At 37.3% G+C, this 24,869-nt stretch overlaps 1 protein-coding gene across 1 annotated transcript; it reads left to right on the top strand.

Moving 5' to 3' along the window:
* Window positions 1–6,941: 6,941 nt before the first annotated feature.
* Window positions 6,942–19,572, top strand: LOC144449989 (angiotensin-converting enzyme-like). The gene is made up of 12 exons (XM_078140554.1): window positions 6,942–7,232; window positions 11,214–11,369; window positions 11,800–11,902; window positions 12,476–12,619; window positions 13,248–13,439; window positions 14,531–14,628; window positions 15,505–15,677; window positions 16,320–16,543; window positions 16,829–16,973; window positions 18,118–18,222; window positions 18,884–19,024; window positions 19,344–19,572. Exons 1-12 carry the CDS (start codon window positions 6,942–6,944, stop codon window positions 19,570–19,572), a joined length of 2,001 nt encoding a protein of 666 aa, XP_077996680.1.
* The last annotated feature ends 5,297 nt before the right edge of the window (window positions 19,573–24,869 follow it).

Raw genomic sequence — 24,869 nt, 5'->3', positions numbered from 1 at the left:
CCACATTTGTAGTTAAATTGCACAGTGTACATCAGAACTTTAGGGACGCAATACCTAGCGATTTTATTCTCTATATATTTAATGAACGTTTAAAATTTATCATTCTTAATCTAGCATTAACAAAAGTGGATAAAAATGTTGTTGCATTGTGCAAGGAAGAAAGCTTTTACATGAGAAAAACCCTGCAGCCCATGGGTTTGTACGCCCAATAAAAATAATTCATCATTTACAATACCAGTGTTATAAATTATGTTTCCTTAAATAGCATGCCTATATCTAAGTCGATCTCTTTGTCTTATGTTCTGTCTGTCTGTCTGTCTGTCTGTCTGTCTGTCTGTCTGTCTGTCTGTCTGTCTGTCTGTCTGTCTGTCTGTCTGTCTGTCTACCTGCCTGCCTGCCTGCCTGCCTGCCTGCCTGCCTGCCTGCATGCATGCATGCATGCATGCATGTAAGTATGTATGTATGTATGTATGTATGTATGTATGTATGTATGTATGTATGTATGTATGTATGTGCTTGTGTGAATGTGTGTATATATGTGTATGGGTGCAAGTGTGCGTATAGATAGTGTGATATCATAGTCCCTAGAAGCCTTATCTCGTTTTCTTGTATACTCAGAATTATCTAAATAGTTTTCTCCAAAATATCACAAACAAGAAAGTGTTTCTTTGAGAATGTTCATGAGATACTTCTGTCGTGCACAAATTTTCATTCAAGGTCACAACAGGACGTACCTGGTGCCTGCCTACCTAGAATTTCTAATTGAAAAAAAAACATCGGTGACTATAAATCTTTCACTGAATTGAGTAAACATGGTTAGATTAAATTATACATATCATAAATCGCTATAGCTACTGTGACCTTTTGGTCACGTGATAAACCTCATAGCTTAGGTCGCCTAATAGCCCAGCAATGTTTGTTGTTGTGTACATGAAGACAAGCCTGGTTCGGATAGATTATTTACGTAACCTAGGTGATAAACTAAATTGAGATTATCTGCTCATGCGCTGATTATCCTCTATCCAGTATTAACAACAAGTGTAGTTTGTCAAGTTTTTCTCTATTTCTACCTATAATTGTTCATTTTAGCTCCTAACTAGCACCGCCCACAGAGGGCTATTAAACTGGGTTCCGTCCATCCTTACATGTGCATATGTATCCCTGCCTCCATCCGTACATCCGCCAGTCACTGCATGCTTGCAACTGCACATTCCTTGCGTGCAGAGAGCGATTTAGACCGAATCAAAGGTAATATACTAAATTAGACATATGCACGTCTCTTTGTTTAGCACCTGAATCAGAATATGGCCACAGGGTGGCCACAATTGTAGTTAAATTGCACAGTGTACCTCAGAACTTTAGGGACGCAATACCTAGCGATTTTATTCTCTATATATTTAATGAACGTTTAAAATTTATCATTCTTAATCTAGCATTAACAAAAGTGGATAAAATGTTGTTGCATTGTGCAAGGAAGAAAGCTTTTACATGAGAAAAACCCTGCAGCTCATGGGTTTGTACGCCCAATAAAAATAATTCATCATTTACAATACCAGTGTTATAAATTATGTTTCCTTAAATAGCATGCCTATTTCTAAGTCGATCTCTTTGTCTTATGTTCTGTCTGTCTGTCTGTCTGTCTGTCTGTCTTTCTGTCTGTCTGTCTGTCTGTCTGTCTGTCTGTCTGACTGCATGTCTGTCTGTCTGTCTGTCTGTCCGACTGTCTGTATGTCTGTCTGTCTGTCTGTCTGTCTGTCTGTCTGTCTGTCTGTCTGTCTGTCTGTCTGTCTGTACCTATCTGTCTGTCTGTTGTCTCCTCCTCCTCTCGAACGTAAAGATACTTATACAAAACTAATCATGAGAATTTGAGTCATGTATGTGTTAAGTCTGGATTTCAAAAATGGAATCAAAGGTATGTTACGAAACATCATTGTTTGCTTATGGTTTTATTGACATGTCTGAACGTTTGAAGGCGTCAGTGTATATCAGCAAACTTATTTGTTCACGGCGGTAATCGCATAAGTGATCGATTGTGGGGTTTATTGCTTTGAAACCGCTACTTGTATTTGTGCAAGTCACTTAGTGATTCAAATGCTAAATACTGTTCCCTGTCTAAAATACATTTTTTGCACATTTTAGATCAAAATACCTTCCAAAATATTCCGTCATCAACCACCTTGTAAGAATATTGCATTATCTTTTATATCAGCTGATCAAGTTAGCGAATTCAGAGACTTGCTATTAAAAGCAACTGAGCCAAGGGGGTAACACCTCTGTCGCTTGTTGGGACGTAGTGACGGTCAATGTCACCGAGCAGCTTCAGTGCTGGAACATAGTGACGTCGACTAGCTAGTTTTGAATCAATTGCCATGCGCATAGTTGTGCGTCACAATCGACATGGAAAACCCCTCAATATATTATTGAATATCTTTGAGGTGTGAACTCGGGGAGCCCAGGAACCGTATACAATCAAACAAACAAACATATTCACAGTCAAGCAACGCAAACACAAACTAGCAAATAAACAACAATAATAACAAACAGGCTAACTTTTGCATAGGGTAATATATAATGTGTTTCTATACGCATGCAAGATACGTTATTTAGTTACTATTTGTTGTTATTGGTTCCTGGTTTCCATGTGGTTTAAATTGATAAACCAAGATGACTAACTTTGAGAATTATGTGCAACCGACGGAGTAGTTAGCGCATAAACTTTAGCGGTTTTTTTTTTCAGTGGGATGGTATTGTGTGTGTGTGTGGGGGGGGGGCACTGTTAGAACTATTGTGGTGGGAAAAACGCGTATTGCAGTGGAGAAGGTAATTAGAGGAGAAGGGAAAGACATCGGCAATTGGGAAAGCATTTTAATCATCATATCATGATTAAATTATACGGGTGTGTAATTTAAAGAAAAATTGCTTTGTTTGATGAAATTAGATAATTATGAATATCTCATTAGAAAGTAAAACGCAGCTGAAGAATGTAGTGGTGAGAATGGCGAGAAGAGAAAATTTGGAAAATGTTGACCAAGACATAACAGTGTTAAGTAGTTCGAATGGCGGTACGGCATGTGGTCAAAAGTTGCAGCGGAAAGTCACGCCTTTCACGTTCCCCTTTAATCGTTAAAACAGCCCTAAAAACATAGTCCACCGACACTTTTCCGCTTTTTTGAAAGAATTCAGAAAAGTGACTTATTTGCTCTTCTTAAAGAGTGTGCCAAACATTGTATGGTGTGGTGGTTGCATGGAAGTCAGCGTAAATCATCGTATTCAAACTAAAACACACAGCACTCTAAAACAAAGATTTTCTACGAGCTAAGCATATGCTGGGCTCGGACACCGCAGTGCAGCGGAGTCATAAATGCTGTCAGTGCACGTGATATTAAGTTGAAACTTGTCTCCTCTTATACCTCTATTGGTGAACTAACATAACATTTTCATAATAGCTTCTAAAAAAATTACACTTTACATAACATATGTGCACATACCTTGATTTCTTCAGGAAGTAGCTTAAAATAAAATCGTTCACTAACATGCCCACTATTTATAGCTGAACAGATTGGACATATGCCAAAACCTAATCACGACATTTTTATTTTGGAATTACCAATGACGTCATTGTCTAAACTTAGCAGAGCCGTTACTTTTGAAACAAACTCGTAATTATGACTTAATTAACCCATGGTAACGACTTCAACGTATATCAACAAATGTTTGAAGTTTCTCACTGTCAATATAATTATATCTATTTTTTTTACGAAACTTCCAGGTTTTCAGTGAGTGCTGTAAATAATATTCTTTCATCCTGTCCCTAGTTGAACTATTGACTGTTGGACTGGAGTGCCAGTGAGCTCGAGTACAAACAAATAAAAAACAGAACGGTAATGTTTAACTACTGAACTAGCTACTAGTGAAAAAGGGGAATTCCCCGGTCGTGGCCCTATCTCATATGTATGTATGTCTGATGAACGCATTGAGCGTGAAACTCGGAGTTACAACTAAGCACCTCAAGTTCCAACCAACTTACTTTGATTATGTATGTATGTATGTATGTATGTATGTATGTATGTATGTATGTATGTATGTATGTATGTATGTACGTACGTATGCATGTATGCGCATAGAGTTAGTTATTGCGCGAGCGTGTATATGTATGTGTGTACGTGTACGTACATAAAAATGTTATTCACAAACACTATATGGATGGATACGTACGTATGTGTTCATACATTCCTGTTTGTTTGTCTGTCTGTTCGTCCTTCTGTCCATTTTGTATGTCTGGCTGCCTCTCTGTCTGTCCGTCCCCAATACATTCTCCGTCTTGCTCCCCCTACATTCGCATTACATATACACTGTTCATTTTTAAACCAATTCGGAAAATTGTTCTTTTCATTCGAGGAAGCTGTTCCACCTACATATAGGGAAAACACATATTACTTTTCACTTTTCATAATTTAAACACTAACCATCGATGGATTTTTTTTGCGGTCCAACTTCCCGCTAGATCCGAAAAACATGTGCAACGTCCTCCTGATTCCACGAAACATTTTTGTCTAGCATTAATCAAACAATGCTTCAAAGGTACAAAGATTACTGACAATACATCTTATCAACATCTCATTGTTTCTTTATCCATGTGCTTTTCACAAGTCTGTTAGTTCTACCGATGTTTTATGTCCTGCCATCCTACGAGACTGCTTACGGTATGGTGACGGACTTCCGCCCTCAAGTGGCCGCGGTTGAGCCTGGGGGTGGTCGACAACTGCCTCAAGTCGTTTAATGTTCACACGGCTGATAAGTGTTCGGTAGACGAACGGTAACAGCAGTTTGAACCAAAATATGAATAAGTAAAAATGTGAAATAAATTGTCAATTTGTTTTCTTTCTACGACTAAAGAATGCCACTCACCACTTCATACACTATCTTCGTTGGTGGACATCTTATCAGAACACTCGAACATATACTGAAATATAAATAAAAATTATAACAACCTTAATGTATAAACATTTGTCTCCCAAAAAGTCCAGTGAGGGCCATCCCCATGGGATCGGTGTTAATGCTGGAGGAAACCAGAATATCCGGGGAAACCTGTGATGTTCGGTAGAGTCAAACTGAACGACACTCTACTTACTTACAGTGTGGTAAATTTAACCAAACCCTGAATAAGATCGAACCCCGACCGCAATGATAAGGAGCAAGTGGTTTAACCACTCGGCCACCGACAACCCCTGTAACCATGTAAAACTTTAACGTTGTCATTTCATATATTTGACTATACGAGAGAGTGGATGTAATCGTAAATCATGCTGAGGAACCCCACTAGGGTTAACGATGGTTCGTTGTTACTATACTCCAGGGTCGTATACAACGACTCATTTTCAACCTAACTCTAACAGTCTAAGTCTAAGTCTAAGTCATAGAAAGACTATTTTCAGTCTCCCTACACTTATCCTGACTTGCCCACCCAGATCTAATGTGCGCCCTCTGTGGTAACAAATGGCCAATATGATATAGGATGTCTCTCTTCTGAACAGGTGCATTGCGTCGCTTTTCTTCGTATTGTATGTACACGCGAGTCAACTGCGATAACAGAACGGAACCGAGTGGTTGAGGCATTCAGATGACTACATGTTTGTACAACGGTTACTCTGCATTACGAGGGCCTGTTCAGAGACCACCGTGTCGTATGCACACGCCCTCTACGATGTATACTCATTAGGATTACACACAATCAACTCTGTTCAAGTGGGTATCCGAGAATTAGCATACAAACTTCAACATTATCTCAGATATTAATCTTTCCAAAGATTAGTTGCACTGCTGTCTATCAAACAATTTTTACATTTTTTTTAAATTTTAAATAAATAAAAAATATTCAATACTGGACATTGTCTTTATTAATGCGATAAAGTCTGGAGACAATCTGATTAAAATCTGATGTGGTGAATACGGCTCGATTTCTTTATTCATCTCAGTTTCCTTCGTTTATTTTCGCTTTTTCGTTTCGTTTGTTCCGGGAGTGGTCGCCGCCTTCCCACTCCAGGATCCAAAAAGGCGCCAAGACGACAATAAATGAACTTCAAGGAAATTGAGGTATTAATATGCAGCATTTACCACGTCAGATTTTTAACATTTTGGTCTGAATATTATTTTCCCTTCACATTTTAAAATTTGCATATTATACACTATAAAAAAAATGCCGACCAATCAATTTTAAAGGCCAGGGATTCACTCCCACGTTTTCTCAAAAGGGCAAACTTCAGCCATTGTTAGTTAAATTTGAACATAAACTCGTCATATTTCTAATTAGGTGTGTCCTGCACAGAGCTTAATATTGCTACACAGAATTGACAGGATTATTCTGGGGTATTTTTCTACGATCCTGGGTCAGTATCACTTTTTGGTGCACCGAACAATTGCCTTCTTGAATAATTTATTTAGTTTTCCTGACTATTAGACTACATGTCTCACGCCGTGTTACCATTGATTGTTAAGTAAGTTATTAGTATGTGTAATTCTTAAAATATAAAATATAAACGAAAATCTCACAAACGAAAATCTCACAAACGAAAATCTCACAGAAATAATGTTCAGTTTTGATACATGCCCAGTTTAGCATATCAAATAATGGTTACGACCATTGACCTTGATCAACATCTTCCAAACCTCTGATCTGCCAGACAACTGGCAGATCTGCACACTGAACTTGACCTTTGAACTTGACCTTGTATCGAGCTTGGAGCTTTGGATGCTTATTTCCAATGATAACATAAAAATAGGGTTTTTTTTTGATGCGCTGGATTCCACGCATGCGCAATGAACACTATAGACTGATGAGAGGTGAAGCAAAGTGTAGTTCGTACAACGGAATGTCATTTATCAAATGTGAATGAAATATCATACATAAAATGACAAGCTGATAAAGTTTGATGTCACATGATATGACGAAAATTGTTGAACAGTTATCAGAAAGACAATCGGCACCGAGGGCTTTGGTATACATCATGGCGCGCTCCCTGTTAATCGCGTTGTTTTGCCTCCTGGTTTCCATATCTAGTATACAAGGGGCTATAGATTGCACCGAAGATGTAGGTTCCATCGTTGACGAGAGTGAAGCTGTTGACTGGCTAAATAACACTTACAACCCCGAAGCCGAGAGAGTGTTTTTCGATTCAGTGTCGGCTTCTTGGGACTACAACACTGATATCACCCCTGAAAACCAACAGAAAATGGTAAGTTTCCTATCTTTAGTTTCCCGCCTAAATTATGTGGAAAATGTTCTTGTGTTCCAGCGTTTTTGTAGATTTCAGGTTGTTTTTAGACCAATTTTGCCCGAATAATGTTTACCAACTTGGACATGTAGGAATTTTGACAAAAAATTGGTTAGTTTGTAAAAAAGACAGTCAAAGTCGAATCACTAAATTTGCACAGTATGTTTACTCAAGTAAGGGTTGATGTGACATTTGAAAATTTGCATGACTATTAACATGTCTTGCGAATGATAAAATTGAACGAAATTAAGATGTACATGTGACTTTAGATATACTAAGGATAAAAATTGAAATTATATTGTATTTGTTTACATATTGAGAATCGGTATATGAGTTTTGATCATTTTGCAGCTCATGTGACGAACATGCGCGGTATAAACTAATTTTGCTGTTCCCAAAACATGCGTCAAACCTAACCAAAAGAAACGATGTAACTTCTGTAAACATACAAAATTGGTCGAAGACAAGTTACAATTTGTATATGAAACAGCTTTCAACATAGTCTTCAAAAAAATACTTTTGCCAAAATTTTGTACAATATGGTGGCCACAAAATGACGACGATACGATTCGCTAAAATAAATGTTGCGCATACTTTACAGAATAGTATTAATACTGTTGCTTCATAATCATCCGGCATAATTAAAAAATCGAAAAAAAATCGAAAAATAAATCAACGACAGCACATAATTGGTATGACTGTACGTATATCTGTTCGTGCCATCTCTTATCGCATTGCCCGTTCTACTACAAACCTGGCAGTCGCGATAACTGTCGTCATCAGAGTGCACAATGACTGTTTACCGATGAACGGCATACCAGGACGATGATAAAATACAACCGCCGACTTCAGACCATTGGCGAACAGAACCCGTTACAAACAGAGACAGTAAACAAATAAATTGGATTAACAACACTTGGTATAGCTTGTTGGAAGTACAGAGACTTGTATTACATTCCATCAGTTGCTACGAACAGTTTTATGGCCTTTTTACATAATAGTTCACAATCACAAACAAATGTCCAGTTCCACTGGCATTTCATGTACACATAAAGAGGCCATAAAACTGTTCTTATCAAACCATTATGTGTAATACAAGTCTCTGTTGTTCTAACATGATGTGCCAAGTGTTAGTAATCCAATTCAGTTGTTTACTTTCCCTGTTTGTAACAGGTTCTGGTCCTCATGGTCTGATGTCTGCGGTTGTATTAGCATGTCAACGGTCTGTTGTCGGCAGTTGTACGATGAAATCCATTCATCAAAGTGATCAAAGTTGACGACCACACCCTTTGTAAACGATATAGCTCATAACATAATATTTGTAACGTTCGGTTGAAAGATAGGTGATGCGACCCAAATTCTCAAGGGTGGGGCATTGACGTCATACGGGGATGTGCTGGCCGTCTGGGCATACATTGTCGGGTCAGTCTAATGTAGGGGTGTGGATTTTCAGTGGAAGTCTGATCTGCAATGAGCTCATCGTGGTCTGATAAGAGCAATGTATGTTACTCCTAGTTGGTATAAATTGGAGGGGGAGTATATTTGTTTAAACTCAATCTAAAATCATGAGAACTGGGGCTCTGCACCAAGGCTGCGCAGTCCCAGCATAGTCATTGACGACCCCAACCCCTACCACGCGTATAGCTTGATCACGGTGTAGTATAATAACTATTTTGAACACATATTCGTCGCACAAAATATTTCTCTCGCATACAGGTCTGAATATTGCCTGTACACACCACTCGACAGCCTCGCTAAGTGTATGAACAATACTCCGCTAAGATAATTGCAACAAACAAATGGAGCAAAATTTGGATAGCGGGTTCTGTTGACTTTCACCAACAGGTCGGGTCGCAATATTACTCGGATTTTAATTTCACCACAGTCACCATGGTCCCGAGTCTAAAGAAATCGACGTTGATGGCGCCTCTGCTCACTATTCAAATTCTGATAAAATTCCGACTGATTTAAAGCTGCGCGAACTGAAACTGGCGTGCTACTTTCTACCTCATTTTAATAAACCAACAATATATTCATTGAAAAGTGTTCAAATGGTAATAATTAGACATTGTACATGTTAATTACATGTAGATTTTATTCATAAGTATTACAGTTACTGTTTGAAATAGTGACGTTGAGGGCGCTGATTTTACGGTGCTGATCAATTTCATTAAATTTATTTTACCATATTTTGCATACATTGGCGCCCGAATGTCTGCATGGAGTTCCAAAACATTGAAATGGTTTACCTTATTTAGACTAAATGTAGCAAAATTATTATGCGATCTTGCTATTGAAGTGTGGGATATGACGTTTCTTGTTGGTTTTCTTTCATGGTTATATCAAACAGAAAATAATGCACGGTATTGTGGAAGTCACTGTGACTGCGACTCTGCAGTCGAAAATTCAGTTTGAGATAAGGCTGCTCTCGAGAGAAGAAAAGAAGTCAACTCGATGAAATTCACGACGATAGCATCACAGCTATTTTTAGGTCGATATCTTATCAATTTAATTATCAACGTACCACTCAGACAACTGACATTGATGATAATACTGTGTCAACAAATACTCATATTTTTGTTGAACCAGTTGGCTGAATCACACAGAGTTTGTCGACTTCTTGATGAATAACCACCATATAAAACCAAGACCAACAAATTGTATATAATACCATACTCAGGCCATGTTGAACGAGTTCGAACAAAATATTTGATTGTTTATACCCTGGTCGTTCAACATCACGCGAGATAGTATGTCGTACGCGCGAGATGTGTGACAGGACATGAAGTCAACATTGTTTTTTCTCGACTATTTTCATAAATCATGTAACTTCATTATTCTCCAACTTAAATCTTCATTCATCTGGGAAATACCCATAACCTGGAGGTTTTCGTCTACCGAGTCACAGTGACAAGACCACTTAAGTCACTCATATTTTTCTTTGAATGAGGACAAATATTTGGGAAACGTAATATATAATGATCTTATATAACAGCAATACTTAAATATATGAGAAAATTTGCATATTTTTAGGCGCCAAATTTTAATGGATTATTCAAATCAAAAGACCGTTATCAAATATAGGTGGAGATCTGGTAATATAGTGTTATTAATGATAACATATGGTGTCTCTTATTGATATACATTATCATTGTTTTTCATGAGTTGCCCAAAAGTAAATATTCTGGCTCAGTAGCTATCAAATGGGGTCACATACAATTTATTCTGTGGTTTACCAGAGTAACTGTAGCGTTTCAACTAGGCCGCGACGATTTTAACGTCTCGCACAACTTTTTATTGTTTACGAATTACCAAAATACATACATTGATAGCGCGCAAGGACCTACAGTGAATTTCACAATACCGTTCAACTTTTCTGTTTGATACAACCACGCAGAAACCAACAAGAAACTGCATATGCTACACTTCAATAGCACGATCGCATTTTTTGCTACATTTAGTCTAAATGAAATAAACCATTTCAATGTATTGCCACTCCATGCAGACATTCTGGCACCAGTGTTTTTCTTAATATCAAAACTCAATAAAGGGTGCCTAAAAATGTCATCAAGGTACTAAAGTCGACCCACAAATTTATCGTGTGCATATTGTTGACAGTATAATGGGTGTGTGTGTACTGGCATTTAGTCCTAAAGTAGCATGTATGGGTTGATTTTCCAAAAAAAAATATCTCCTAGTTTTGATCTACCAGTTTGAGCTCAGAGATTAGATTGGAATCGTGTCATGAGTTTTGCTGGCGACAGGAGCGCCACCAACGACAGCATTGATATTTCACTATTTCCTCTATGAATTAAAAGTATTGGTTAATACAGACACAATGTCTAACATTTCTTGTTATAGTTGTTTTTGTTGTTGTTGTTTTTGTTGTTGTTGTTGTCGTTGTTTTTATTAATGTATTTATCGATCTCTATTTGTTGTCAGCTGGACGAATCGGCGAAAGCAGGGTTGTTTCAGAAAGAGTCCCGCACATGCGCACTGGTTTTCGACCGATCTGGTTTTGATTTTGACACTGCCCGAAGACTGGACAAATTAGCGTACATCGGCACAGCAGCATTGCCAGACAATGATTTCGACGAAGTAAATATCATATTTTTAGAATATTCACCCCAAAATATCTCATCTCACCATTAATTAATTGATTCTGTATCACCTTTCCTAATTACTGACTGGCTGTAGATGATAGCTGGCGGCCTGTCAGTTTGCTGATACAAATGTGAGAACTAACGAAGTAACACTTCTTGAATCTAATATAATCTAATCTAATATAATATAATATAATATAATCTAATATAATCTCATCTCATCTCATCTCATCTCATCTCATCCCATGTCATCCCATCCCATCCCATCCCATCCCATCCCATCCCATCTCACCTCATCTCATCTTATTTCATAACTTGTGTTTTAAATTGTATGCATAATCGCGAATTCATGAATAATTCAAGTCTATATATTTACAGTCTCGAGTTGAAAACTAGTGTTTTGAAAATATATGTTTAAATTCCAGTATAACCAGATTGTAGCAGACATGGAGACCATTTACTCTACGGGTGAAGTATGTCACAAACCCGGTGATAAGGACCCAAACGCATGTTACATCCTCGATCCAGGTAAAGAAATACAATATCAATTACTTACTCTCATCTTTTGATTGCGAAGGCAATTCCTAGTGGTAATCTCGCCAGTGATGAATGACAATGTACATTTAAATGTACTCGTTAAATGTTCGCAAAAAGATACACATTTTCGATCGTTTCGCATCGGATTTACTTAGACTCTGTTCGGATATTTCTGGTATCATCTCGGCCAAGCTACTCTCGGTTAATCAAGCATCTCGCCGCTGGGGGAGCGTCTGGGGAAATGACATTCCAACTATCCCGCACAAGAAGTAGCCTCTCATGCAGTGCATCATGAGGAGTACATAATTTGACATGCTATACTTACATATAGCAAGGTTGAGTACATTGTCTTGGTCATTGGTGGCTGAATGTCTGCATGCAGATATAAATATTTTCTTTCCATTTCATTTAGACTAAAAGTAGCAAAAATGCAATCTTGCTATTGAAATGTGGCATATGCAGTTTCATATTAGCTAATGCGTAGTTCTGTCAAACAGAAAAGCTACATGTATTGTGAAAGTCACTGTAATATCATTCCAATAACTTGCTTGGTGATTTTTTCAGACCTGTATGGAGTGATGGCACAGAGCCGTGACTACAATGAGTTAGTGTGGGCCTGGACGGGATGGAGAGACACGTGTGGACCAGCAATGAAATCTATGTATACACGATATGTAGAACTTGGCAACGAAGCAGCTAGACTAAATGGTAAGAAAGTATTCATATCATGTAAAAATAAATTTTGTTGAAAAAAATAAATACAAAGTAAAATTAAACCCGGTATTTTAGATTTATCTTCACCACCAGCAACAACACCACCACCACCACTACCACCACCACCACCACCACCACCACCACCACCACCACTACTACTATTACTACCACCGCTGCAACTGCCACCACTGCCATCACCACCATCACCACCACCACCACCACCACCACCACCACCACTAACAACAACAACAACACCAACAACAACCACCACCACCACCATCATAAGCACCACTATACAGCAACATAAAAATCAGCAACAACATCCAATACCACCTACAGCAACAACCACAGAACAAGCACCACCACCACTAGCACCCCCACCACCGCAAATACCATTATGGTCATCATCATCATCATCATCATCATCATCATCCCCATTGATATTACACCATAACCTCCATGAGCATTGAAAAGTAATACCATATTACACCTTTATTTTAGACATTAACTAAAATGGACAAATGGGAAACTTCAACAACAACAATTTTCACACTTAAAACCCCTATTTATTATAATATAAACCAAGCATGGCATCTGTAACATAATTTTTTCACCCCCTCAGATCAGCCTGATATGGGTGCATACTGGCGTTCTTGGTATGAAATGGATAATTTTGAGGAAGAGATGTTGAGACTCTGGGATGAGGTCCAACCATTGTATTTACAACTACATGCCTTTGTCAGACGTAAACTTAGTGAACTGTATGGTGAGAAGTACGTCAGTCTGTATGGTGGTATCCCAGCACATCTCTTAGGTAAGGAACACTGTAGGTCGGAATCAGTGATAAGGTTAGTTGGGATAACCGACGTATTAGGTGGAGATCACTGACGTAGTTTGTCGGAATCAGCGACGTTGTAAGTTTAGATCACTGACGTTTTAGGTTGAGAACGCTGACGTTGTAAGTCAAAACCAGTGATGTTTTAAGTTGAGATCACTAACGTTTTAGGCTGACATCGCTGATGACGTAGTAGGTCGGAATCAATAACGCAGTACAAATCTTAGGTGGGTTTTCATCACTGACAGAGTTGGTTTAATTTAATGGCATGATGTAGATTTATTGAAACTACGTAATACACATTACCAGCCGTAGAGTGACGTTGTAGCATTTGATCATTAGCGTAATAGGTCGTTCTGTTCATGATCAGGTTCGTGGATTTGACCGTATTGAACACCAGTGTTATCAGGCATACATCACTGCTTACTGCGCTGTTGACGCTTTTTTATCCAATTGATAGACATCCCCTAGTAAGGGTAAATAAATAGTCTCTACAAGTAATATCGCCTCTTGAGTTGGTTGTGTTGATTGTATTGTCTATACAAACAATGAAGACGTCGATCTATTTACAGACGAGATAGGGGATGATACTGTAAGAGATATCTTAATCAGTATGTATATATACATACTATTTCACAGTCGTGGGACAATGTTTTCAAAGGCATGACACGATAATGTCCAAATACCACTGAACTCAGGATTTGCATAGGCAGATATAGACAAATAAGCTGAAGGAAATGTGATCACAAAAAAGAGATAGGATTGAGAAAACATTAATTTAAGTGATTCTTCTTTCTGCTCAGAAACACTGTAGGAGTATATTAATTAATTAATTAATTAATTAATTAATTAATATATATTCTTATGTAAAAGGTCAAATTTGCAGTTCATTGACGTTTGTGTGCAGTCATTACATGCGTTCCAATTCTCAATATTTCTTATAATATCTATGGGAATTTTGTTTGTTTGTTTGTTTGTTTGTTTGTTTGTTTGTTTGTTTTGGGGAAGGCAGTAGTTAATCTTTGAAAAGCTTCTGATATTAAACACGTTTATTTTCATTGGTTACCTAGGCAACATGTGGGCACAGGACTGGATGGCCGTTAGTGACCTTGTACAGCCCTACCCTGATAAACCCTCAGTTGACGTCACAGATGAACTCGTCAAACAGGTAACATTTCAAAATTTAAAATGAATATATGATTGTTCGTGTCATGTCTAAATTTGATTGTTGAAGTACTGATAATTATTGTTTATATCTGTATTTTATCATGATCCTATCTTGCCCAGCGTTTTGAAAAAAAAAAAGTGGTCGAAATTCTCCGTGCTTATTGAAGCTAACATGTCCTAAACAGGCGTATCATTGATTTTGATAAAATGAAAAAACTGACAATGTACACATAAATAAAGTGTCGATCGTATCCAAAAGTATTACAACAGGTTGAAATTGTGAAATTGCATTTGGGAGAAAATATAATTAGAAACATTTGTATTTCTCGTTAAGATATTTCTCAATTTGTGATTTTATCCACTCTATCGTGATTTACGAATGCACTTCTACAATCTCTTACTTGGTTCATGTCCATGTTTTGTAAACTTTAATATAAGTTAATAGTACGTTCTGTCTCATTTTCCATTTGAGGGCCTCAATTAAAAGAAGTGTTTCATCTACTTTAGTACTGTAATACTAATCTGAGCTACCCTGAATATAAATATTTTATTATTATCATTTTTACTCGACGAGCACTATTAAAATTATAATTATAGACAGGACATTTGTCAGATCATGTGCGATTTTTGCATCTCAGACCAAGATTTAGAAATTCAACACCTACTAGCTGAATTTTTAGTCAAGTTGGAAAATAATGCTCTTGATTTTGACAATGGGCTGTACAAGGAAATGCGTGAACAGATATTGTATAATTTAGTGACTACCAGAAACATGTGCGTAGCGTGCTATAAGCAGTACAGCACGCACGTGTTCGCGACCAACAGCCTCGTTTTCAGCTATGACGTCACTTCCGTTGTAATTTATTTTAAAATTCAGGGTTATGATGCGTTGAAAATGTTCGAGTTATCCGAGGAATTCTTTGTATCCCTTGGATTAATTCCATCTCCTGAAAGTTTCTGGACTGACTCTATGATTGAACGACCAGATGATGGAAGACAGGTGGTTTGCCATGCGTCGGCCTGGGATTTCTACAACAGGAAAGACTTCAGGTAGAATTGTTTATTGTGTGGTGTAACTTTCCTCCACTGTAATTCTTAGCTATATGTTACTTGAATGATATTTGTTCTTTTTATTATTGTTTTCATATTTAAATTCTTAGCTATACTTTTTATGTTACATGAACTCCCGATTATTTGATATTATTGCTTTGATATTTAAATTGTTACTGGGGTAACGATGTTCACACTATTGCATTCACTCTTAAGCTATGTATTCCAGTTATGTTTGTTAGAAATCGTCAATTGAGATCTCTATACAATGTGTTTTGTTTGTATGAACGTTGCAAAAATTGGACTTTAAGATACCACCCCCCCCCCCCTCCTTAAGGGACTTAACACAAATTACGGGGGGGGGGCAGAAGCTTTCAGAAGTTCGAGGCATATAAAATATACCCTCCAAAATTTTGCATAACACATTACTGATCTTCCTCATCATTGGAATATTTGTAATAAAAATATCATTGCAAAAAGTATATTGATACTCTAAACATTTGCGTGAAAATGGTGATCCTAAATCCATGAACACCCCCCTCCCCCTCACTTCCCCTCAGGAAGATTTTGAATTACTGCATTTTGAAGTTCGAACAGCTTATAGTGTGTCTGTTTGTTATTTACTTACTTATCTATTCATAGAATTAAACAGTGTACCAGTGTCGCCCATGACGATCTTATTACTGTACATCATGAGATGGGACATACTCAGTACTATTTCCAATATGCTCCTCTCCCTGTTGAGTACCGAGATGGCGCCAATAATGGATTTCATGAAGCAGTTGGTGACGTCATGTCCTTGTCTGTACAAACTCCTGAACATCTCAACAAAGTTGGCTTGTTGCCAGATTACGAAGAAGATGAAGGTACATAATAGATTTTTTTTTTTTCATTTTCAAACAAGTGGAATCCAATAAACTTGAGTTTTCTCTTTGAGTTCCCAGTGGGTATGGAGTATTATAGAGAATTCTTTAGGCTTTTTCGATAAATAACTCAGACGCCAGCCTCCTCTACACTTGCCCAAGACTCAGATGACCATGTGGTTGGCAACAACAGTTCCTTACTTCTCAAAAAAGTAATAAAAATAAAACTTAGACAATACACAAACTTTTCTAATTTTCATTTTTTTATTGTGTTTTTTCTCTTTCCAGAGAGTGATTTGAATTTCCTGATGACGATGGCGCTACAGAAAATAGCATTCCTGCCGTTTGGTTTATTGGTTGATATGTGGAGGTGGGAGGTGTTTGCAGGCAATGTTACAGAACACAACTACAATGAAAGATGGTGGCAAATGAGGTAAAACATTTTCTGAATTTCAGCACCCTTCAGGAATTACAAGGGGGTGGCCGGGGGAAAAGTTCCTTATGTGGCTTAAATTGTGACCCTTCCCTAGTCTGTTATGCTAAACGTGGCCGTCTTTCATTTTTCTTTCTCTTCCTGTTCACATATTTAAATGAAAAATATTTTAACATCGCCTCCATGTGGCGTAGTTGTTAAAGCTCAAGATTAGTAGTCATGAGGTCCTGGGTTCGAATCTCCAAGTCAACACCGCCTTTCCATCACATTATCATCAATATCCTGCCAAGCTCTTCCCCTTTTACTACTTTGAGACCTTCTTCTCTCCTCGTACCACAACTAAAAATCAATTCACTGCATTTTACTGATATGTTAAGATATTACTTTACAACGGTAGCAGTGGTGGGATGTTGTAGCAGTAGGGTTTCGAACTGGTGGCAGCGATGGGATCACGCCAAAATCACAAAAAAGGCAAAGTTTGATAAAAAGAATGAGTAAAAAAAATTTTGACTCTCCACCAGTTTCCATAAAATACAACAATTTGAAAAAAAAGTGACCTAGCCTCTAATAATTATTAAAAGCTCCCTTAGAGTGAAACAGTCATCCCTTTACAAATATACAGCTAGGGGGTCCCACGTTTGGAAAAATATGATGTACCATAGACCCTCTGTGGGTGGACCTACACACTGAAAATGGCATCTGGCCATAATATTTATTAAAATTGCCACGTGGTTGGACTAAGAGTAGCTTTTCAGCAGAACGAAGATTTCGTGTTGGAACATAAATACTAATTAAATCTGAGATGGTGCCGCATTATTATGTTATAGATTTTTTTTGTACGTACAATAACAAACATCTTAATTCTTTTGATCTGTCAGTATTATTGAATTGTACCTGTGTTTGTATATAGAATGTTTGGCCATCAGGTCACCTGTATCCTGCAATAAAATTGTAATAATAATATTAATAACAATTATTATAGGGAGTGTGGAAGCATTTTCAATGCAGAGAATAGGTTTTGTGTTACGTCTTTCATTAGTGATTCGTTTATATTGTAGTAGTCTTTCAATTGCTGATTTACTATTTCTAGGGCTACTATGACATATTATTGACAGACATTGCAACGTTTTGTTCACTTGCTTAGGACTGCAATCCAGGGACTTGTGTCGCCAGTAAAACGAAGTGACCTCGTTATGGATTTTGACCCGGGGTCAAAGTTCCACGTGCCAGCTGATGTACCTTATATCAGGTAAGCTTAGCTTCAGTTATCCAGACTCTCACCACTGGGAGCTCTTCTGAGAGAACACCCAGACGGGAGTCTGGGGAAACGAGATTCCAAATACGCGGTGTTATATATATCTCCGGGAGCAGTGCTTTTTGCTTGGGAATACTTCACGTTCAACATTGCAGACAGAAAGGTTTAGGTACCTGCACAACAGGTTATCAATCTCAAGTGACTGATACATCTTATTTACAACAAACAGCCTTGTAACATTATTTTTCATGACTTGGAAGAAGTGTACTGTGTGACTTCTGGCGCAGGGTTATTTGGAAAAGCAAACAAACAGACAGACAGACAGACAGACAGACAGACAGACAGACAGACAGACAGACAGACGGACAGACAGACAGAAAGACAAACAGACAGGCAGACAGAGTGTCAACCAGGCAGCGACAGGGATGAGCTCTTATATAACTGACTTGTGTTTCTGGGAAGTTGGGTTGTGGAATGGAGAGTAATAGCGTCTGTCTGACTTTAAATTTGTGCACTTATACATTACAGTAGAACAGTGCACCAACTGCGTTGTTATTGGTTACATCATGTTAACCAATTAAACCTTATAAAAGACAAGTTTTGCAAGTTTTATTTCTTTGCATAAACATGTTTGGTTATTTTTATTCTATTCCAGGTACTTCATTAGTCACATTCTACAGTTCCAGTTCCATGAGTCAGTGTGTATTGCAGCAGGTCAATTCGATCCTGATGATGCTAACAGTAAACTACATCAATGTGATATTTACGAATCCGAGGAGGCGGGAAAACTTCTTGGGTGAGTCGCATACATACATACATACATACATACATACATACATACATACATACACACACACATACACACACACACATACATACACACATACATACACACACATACATACACACACACGCATACATACATACATACATACATACATACATACATACATACATACATACATACATACATACATACATACATACATACATACATACATACGTAAACATATACATACACATGTATATACAAAATAGACATACTCAAAAAGTACATAAATTTGTTGATTATCTATTTATCGTTATCATAGTATGTTTATTTGTTGATATTTTAGAGATATGTTAAAGATGGGTTCAAGTGTTCCATGGCCAGATGCAATGGAAGCTATTACAGGACAACGTGATATGAGTGCAAAGCCATTGATTGCATTCTTTCAACCATTAATTGATTGGTTGGAAGAACAGAATGAAAAGAACGGTGATGTGACTGGCTGGGATCTGAACTGGTCACCCCCTGAAGATGAATGGACTGAACCAGAAGTTTCCGGTGAGTCCAAAGTATAAGCTGCATCCGAGGGGTGGTGTGGGGGTGGGTTACTCTGGGATCCTTTGAAAGTTACTGGTAGACTGTGCAATGTATCGCTAAAGTGATGGGGGCTTGGTGCACTCATGGGACATTACGTCTTTGACACAGGGCTATACGTATTTTGATTCTAGACTAATAATAACAGAGACACAATAAACACAGCAGGATCCTTTGCCTAATCACACTGAACACTGATAAGCATTGCTATTCTTTCACAGTGCAGTAGAAACAGGCTTGTAATGAACATAATACACATAGCCTTGATGATTTTAATGGGTGCTATTGTTATCTTCTAACTGATAATCAACATTTAAACTTGACTACTTCTACATTCCCACTCTGCACAGCAAATGTTTGCATTAGAAGTTGTCTGAGGGTTTGTAATAAATGTCATGTTGCATGAGTGAAATACCAAGCCAACATCATTTTAGCTGTAACGTGTTTGCATCAAATTAAAGTCAAAATTAAAAATATCGTTTATTGTCTGTGTATATAAAAATATATATGCAATCATTTTGTTGGGTAAGGAGTAACGTGAAATGTACAAAGTATGTTCTTCAGGAGACAACACAACTTTGAACTAAATCAGTTCAACAAACGCCAACTTGAACTTCTCGATTTTTTTAATTGTTTACAGGAGCAATTTCTCATGTGAGGGCGCTGTGGCTGCTTCCTATCTCAGTGATATTCTACGTGTTCTCCACGTAGATTAGGAATATGAAGAATACACCGAGGCTTTTCAAAATCTTGAAATGTATTTTTTTATTTCCTACGAAAGATTCCTACAATTTGATATCAACTAATTATTGCTGAATATAATATAACATAGGGGAGAGTAAAATAAAATTTCTGCCAGTTATTTCAATCTCAAGACACCATGAGCAGATCTCGGATAGACAAGACGATATATTCATTATTACTACTCACGTGGTAGATAACAATATGATCTATGACTCTATGATGAGTAAGAAATGTTTGCTCTTATCAGTCACGTGGTCGATGGTATATAGATAGTTGACCTATGACCTTAGCTGTGAATGGTCGACACATGCCAACGATTTTCTGTAGGTTAGTTTTTTTCTCTTGTATGGCAGGCATAGCAGTATGCGTTCATAAGCGTTATGTAGTATAATTCGATTTTCATTATGTTGTGACGTAATAAAACGTGCAATTATAATATATGTTGTAAATAAATGATGGCATGTTCCTATAGTTCCTATCCAGGCTCCTGCCAACAAAATCGAAGGAAACGTGTCACTTGGTTTATTGTACACGTCTGAGTGGGTATGTATGTATGTATGTATGTATGTATGTATGTATGTATGTATGTATGTATGTATGTATGTATGTTATAATATTATAATATAATATAACTTTATTGCATAGAAAATAGGCTTCCCACGTGCAAAATAGGTGAATACTATACATCGAAAACTAAAGATTGGTAAGAAAACAAAATGAATGAAACAATGGATAAAAAAATATAAGTGGAATGTAAAAGCAAGATCTAAAATTGATGTAATACATCAAATGATATAAAACACGTACACATGATGCTCAAAAGATACAAATGCAGAGACAAATAGTATGAAACTAAAACAAATGGTGAAAGATCCAATAGGACTGGCTTAAATGGGAATCGCAGATGGATGAAGGTTCTTTCTAAAACGTTATGCTTTCGTTTTGATAACGTCAGACCTGAGCACAAGGATTAGAATAGTTAAAAAAAGACGAGAGCAGGACGTGAAGTGTCGCCATGTGACGGCGCCATCATACACATAGCATGCGCCCTCCACGATCGTTTGGAGAACATGCACTCCTTGACACGTTGTATGATCGACTGAAACACATCTTCTGTTCCTAGCGTACGTAAAATATCAATATCATTCCAAAGATTAAAACCATTCAGAGGCGACATTCCAAAAATGGTGTTTTGAATATTTGTTCATTAACATGTATGCAAATTTTGAATAATATGTATCACTTGATAGCCACAATTAATATTTATTTATGCTAATCTAAGCTAAACCTTCTCATCATTTATTTGGACAAAGTACATCACGCATGCGCACTGCAAATGAGTGACGCAAAATCTAGTTCACCCATCATTTTTCTATGTGAACGAAATATCACAAATAGTTTGAAGATCTGATAAAGTTGGATAACACGTGATGTGACGACATTTGCTGTAAGTTTGAGCAGCTCTGTGTATCAGAAAGGAAATCCGACATCGGGGCGTTGGTATACACCATGGAGCGCTCCGTCTTCTTCGCGTTGTTATCTCTCCTGGCTTTGTTTACTGGTGCCCACGGAGCAATTTATTGCAACGAGAGTGTAGCTTCCATTGTTGACGAGGATGAAGCTGTAGACTGGCTAAATAATACTTACAACCCCGAAGCCGAGATTGTGTTTTTCGATTCAGTGTCGGCAAATTGGGACTACAACACTGATATCACCCCTGAAAACCAACAGAAAATGGTAAGTTTACCATCTTCGTTAACGTTTTCCCGCCTATTTTTTGGTTTCAGAAAATCATTTATCTTACTAAATTTTTAACAAATTTAAAATTAATTTTAGATCAGTTTTTGAGAAATAATGATTGCCAATGTATTTATGTAGGAATTTAAGTAGAACGTTGGCTACTTTGAACAAAAATCTTCAAAGTTGATACTCACATCTGAAATTTAGAAATAAAAAAAATGTCGAAATTGACATGGCTTGTCTTGTGAACGTTTTACTGAACTTGAATGAAATGAGGATTTCTGGATCAATTTGAAAATATGTAGTCAAAATTAGAAATGTGATAAATTTTCGGGAGTATTATTTCTAGAATATTTATCAAGGAGTATATACACGATTCACATCAAGTTAGCAGAGACCCTAGAAAGTGTTGTGTGGCTTGCAAAATAACAAAATGTAAATGTGTGTGTATTGAAATGCAAACACTTTTCTGATCGTGAAGTGTATTTTTTTAAAATTTTCCTACGTATGTTTTATGATTGTGCTGTACAGCGCCTTGAGATGTTTTTTTTTTTTTTTTTTTTTTTTTTTTTTTTTTTTTTTAAATAAATATTACAATTGTTTATCATTAAGTTGAATAATATATTACCATGAGTAGAGGCACAAAACCATACATGAAGTTTACCGTTTTTTTCAGAATCTGTATTCGGCCCGGTGATGAGTGGCTGCCATGTACACAGACTGTTACATTTATTAGTGCAATGTCTGTGCATGATTTTCTTTTTGACAAATATGACTAGTATCGCACACTAAAAAGCGAGGAACATTTGTCGGAGCTGTCAATATTTGTTCGTTGATATTGTCTTAATTGTCTCAGTAAAGTATACTACATTTTATGTTTGGCACAAATGAAAGAAAAATACAAATATTTAAAAACTGCCGATTATCAAGCACGTGCTAAGTAGCTCTGGAAATATGCGCTCTGAGAACACGACACTTTTTCGCCCCCTCGGAGCTCTGGAATCGCATATTTCTAGAGCTCATGGTAATTCCTTAAAAAAATCTCACAACCAGAATAAAAATTCTGTGAACATTTATATTAGGACAACACACATTTCTAGAGTTATCCGAGCATATATTTCCAGAGCTAAGTGCAAAATATTAAAAAATCTTACAAAGAGATGAAAAAAAATTGATAAAATTTATGACAACACAAAATTGCGGTCACTGTGTATTTGTTAGTGTCACCTCTTATCTAAGGCTGTCCTGTGTCCGTGACAGTCGCGATGTCTAAATTGTCGTCTTTTTATCGGACAATGCACGGACTGTTTACTGATATGAACTACATACCAGGTTGACGGTATGATACCACGATGTAGAGGTATCAAGTAGATTAAATTTTACATCCACACCCTTTGTAAACGATACAGTTAATAACAGCATGATAATTTTGAGTTGAACGATGGGTTAGCGAAGTGACGCAAATCGCTATTCTCCAACGACTAGGGGGCACTCATCAATGTAGATGACTTCATATCGACGCACGTGCTGCGCTTCGGGTTATTGATTTTTCTTGTTTTTTTCTCGGGGTTGGGAGTGTAATTTTTTAGAGGTAGGCTGCACTGCTCTGTGTGTTTGTGTTCGTCCAGCAGGTGTTGTGATCTGACATGGGGCGAGTCTATCTAATAACTTCGACTTGGTCCATAATAGGGGTGTGGGTTAACGTTTTAAAATACAAACTGATCTCAAATGAGATCTGAAGCTCAGTACTTTGGTTACAAATCCCTTTGAAATTAATGGGAGAATATCCCCTCATACATCCGATAGTATATTCCTGGCCGCGAGAGATGCAGCTTTCTAAATAAGACGAAAACATGACCTACCCATCATAAAACAACAACAACAATAACAAACAAATGAACAAACAGACAGACAGACAGACAGACAGACAGACAGACAAACAGACAGACAAACAAACAAAAACAAACAAACAAGCAAACAAACAAACAAACACACAAACAACACATATATACAATTTTGAAAATCTTTGTACTATTGTAGTCAGTTTGTCTTGCTAAACGTCAGAAAAATGGTACGTGAAGATCGTTGCAAAATTTCTCGTAAAATATAAATATCGGGTTGCGTTGAATTTCACCCGGATAGCAATAAATATAGTCGGTTTTATTGTAGTCTCGCTTGGTCTTCGACTGCCGGGAAAATTCGCCGTTGATGGCGCTCCTGCTTAGTATCTATCGCTAAACACGACAAGCGGGTCAAGGGACTGGGGTACGTACAACGAACAATCTATCAGTCACGGCCACGGCTAAGTCATGCATACACGCATGTAGGGTACCGGGATAGCTATAGCAACACTGAATGTGACGTCATCGTGACTTTACAGTGGCTAATATGTTTATGAAGGGACAAAAAACGGGGAATTTTACAAAATATACGATGTTAGCAACACAGTTATTTTCATGCGATACCTTATCAATTCAATGGTGAACTATTCAAACAACGGACACTGACGATAACTCTAATTACACGAAGGTCTCATTATTTGCTCCAACAGTTGGCCGAGTCACATAGTTTGATGACTCACCGATAGCAATCATTTCAGAATATTTTTTTCTTATCATCTTACAAAACAGGCTAACTTGGAAATGGGCCAAAAATTATGGTATTTTCTCAGCTTTTTTTGGCACCAAATCATGATGCACGATTCTCGATTACAGTGTGTTAATATAAATTATGGCTGAACATCTGATGCTATCGCTCATCATCTTCCTGAGATATAATATCAAAAATGAAATGA

The sequence above is a fragment of the Glandiceps talaboti genome, chromosome 19 (assembly GCF_964340395.1).
Source record: "Glandiceps talaboti chromosome 19, keGlaTala1.1, whole genome shotgun sequence".
Taxonomy (NCBI): domain Eukaryota; kingdom Metazoa; phylum Hemichordata; class Enteropneusta; family Spengelidae; genus Glandiceps; species Glandiceps talaboti.
The sequence above is the reverse complement of the archived record's forward strand: the minus strand, read 5'-3'. Positions and strand labels throughout refer to the sequence as shown.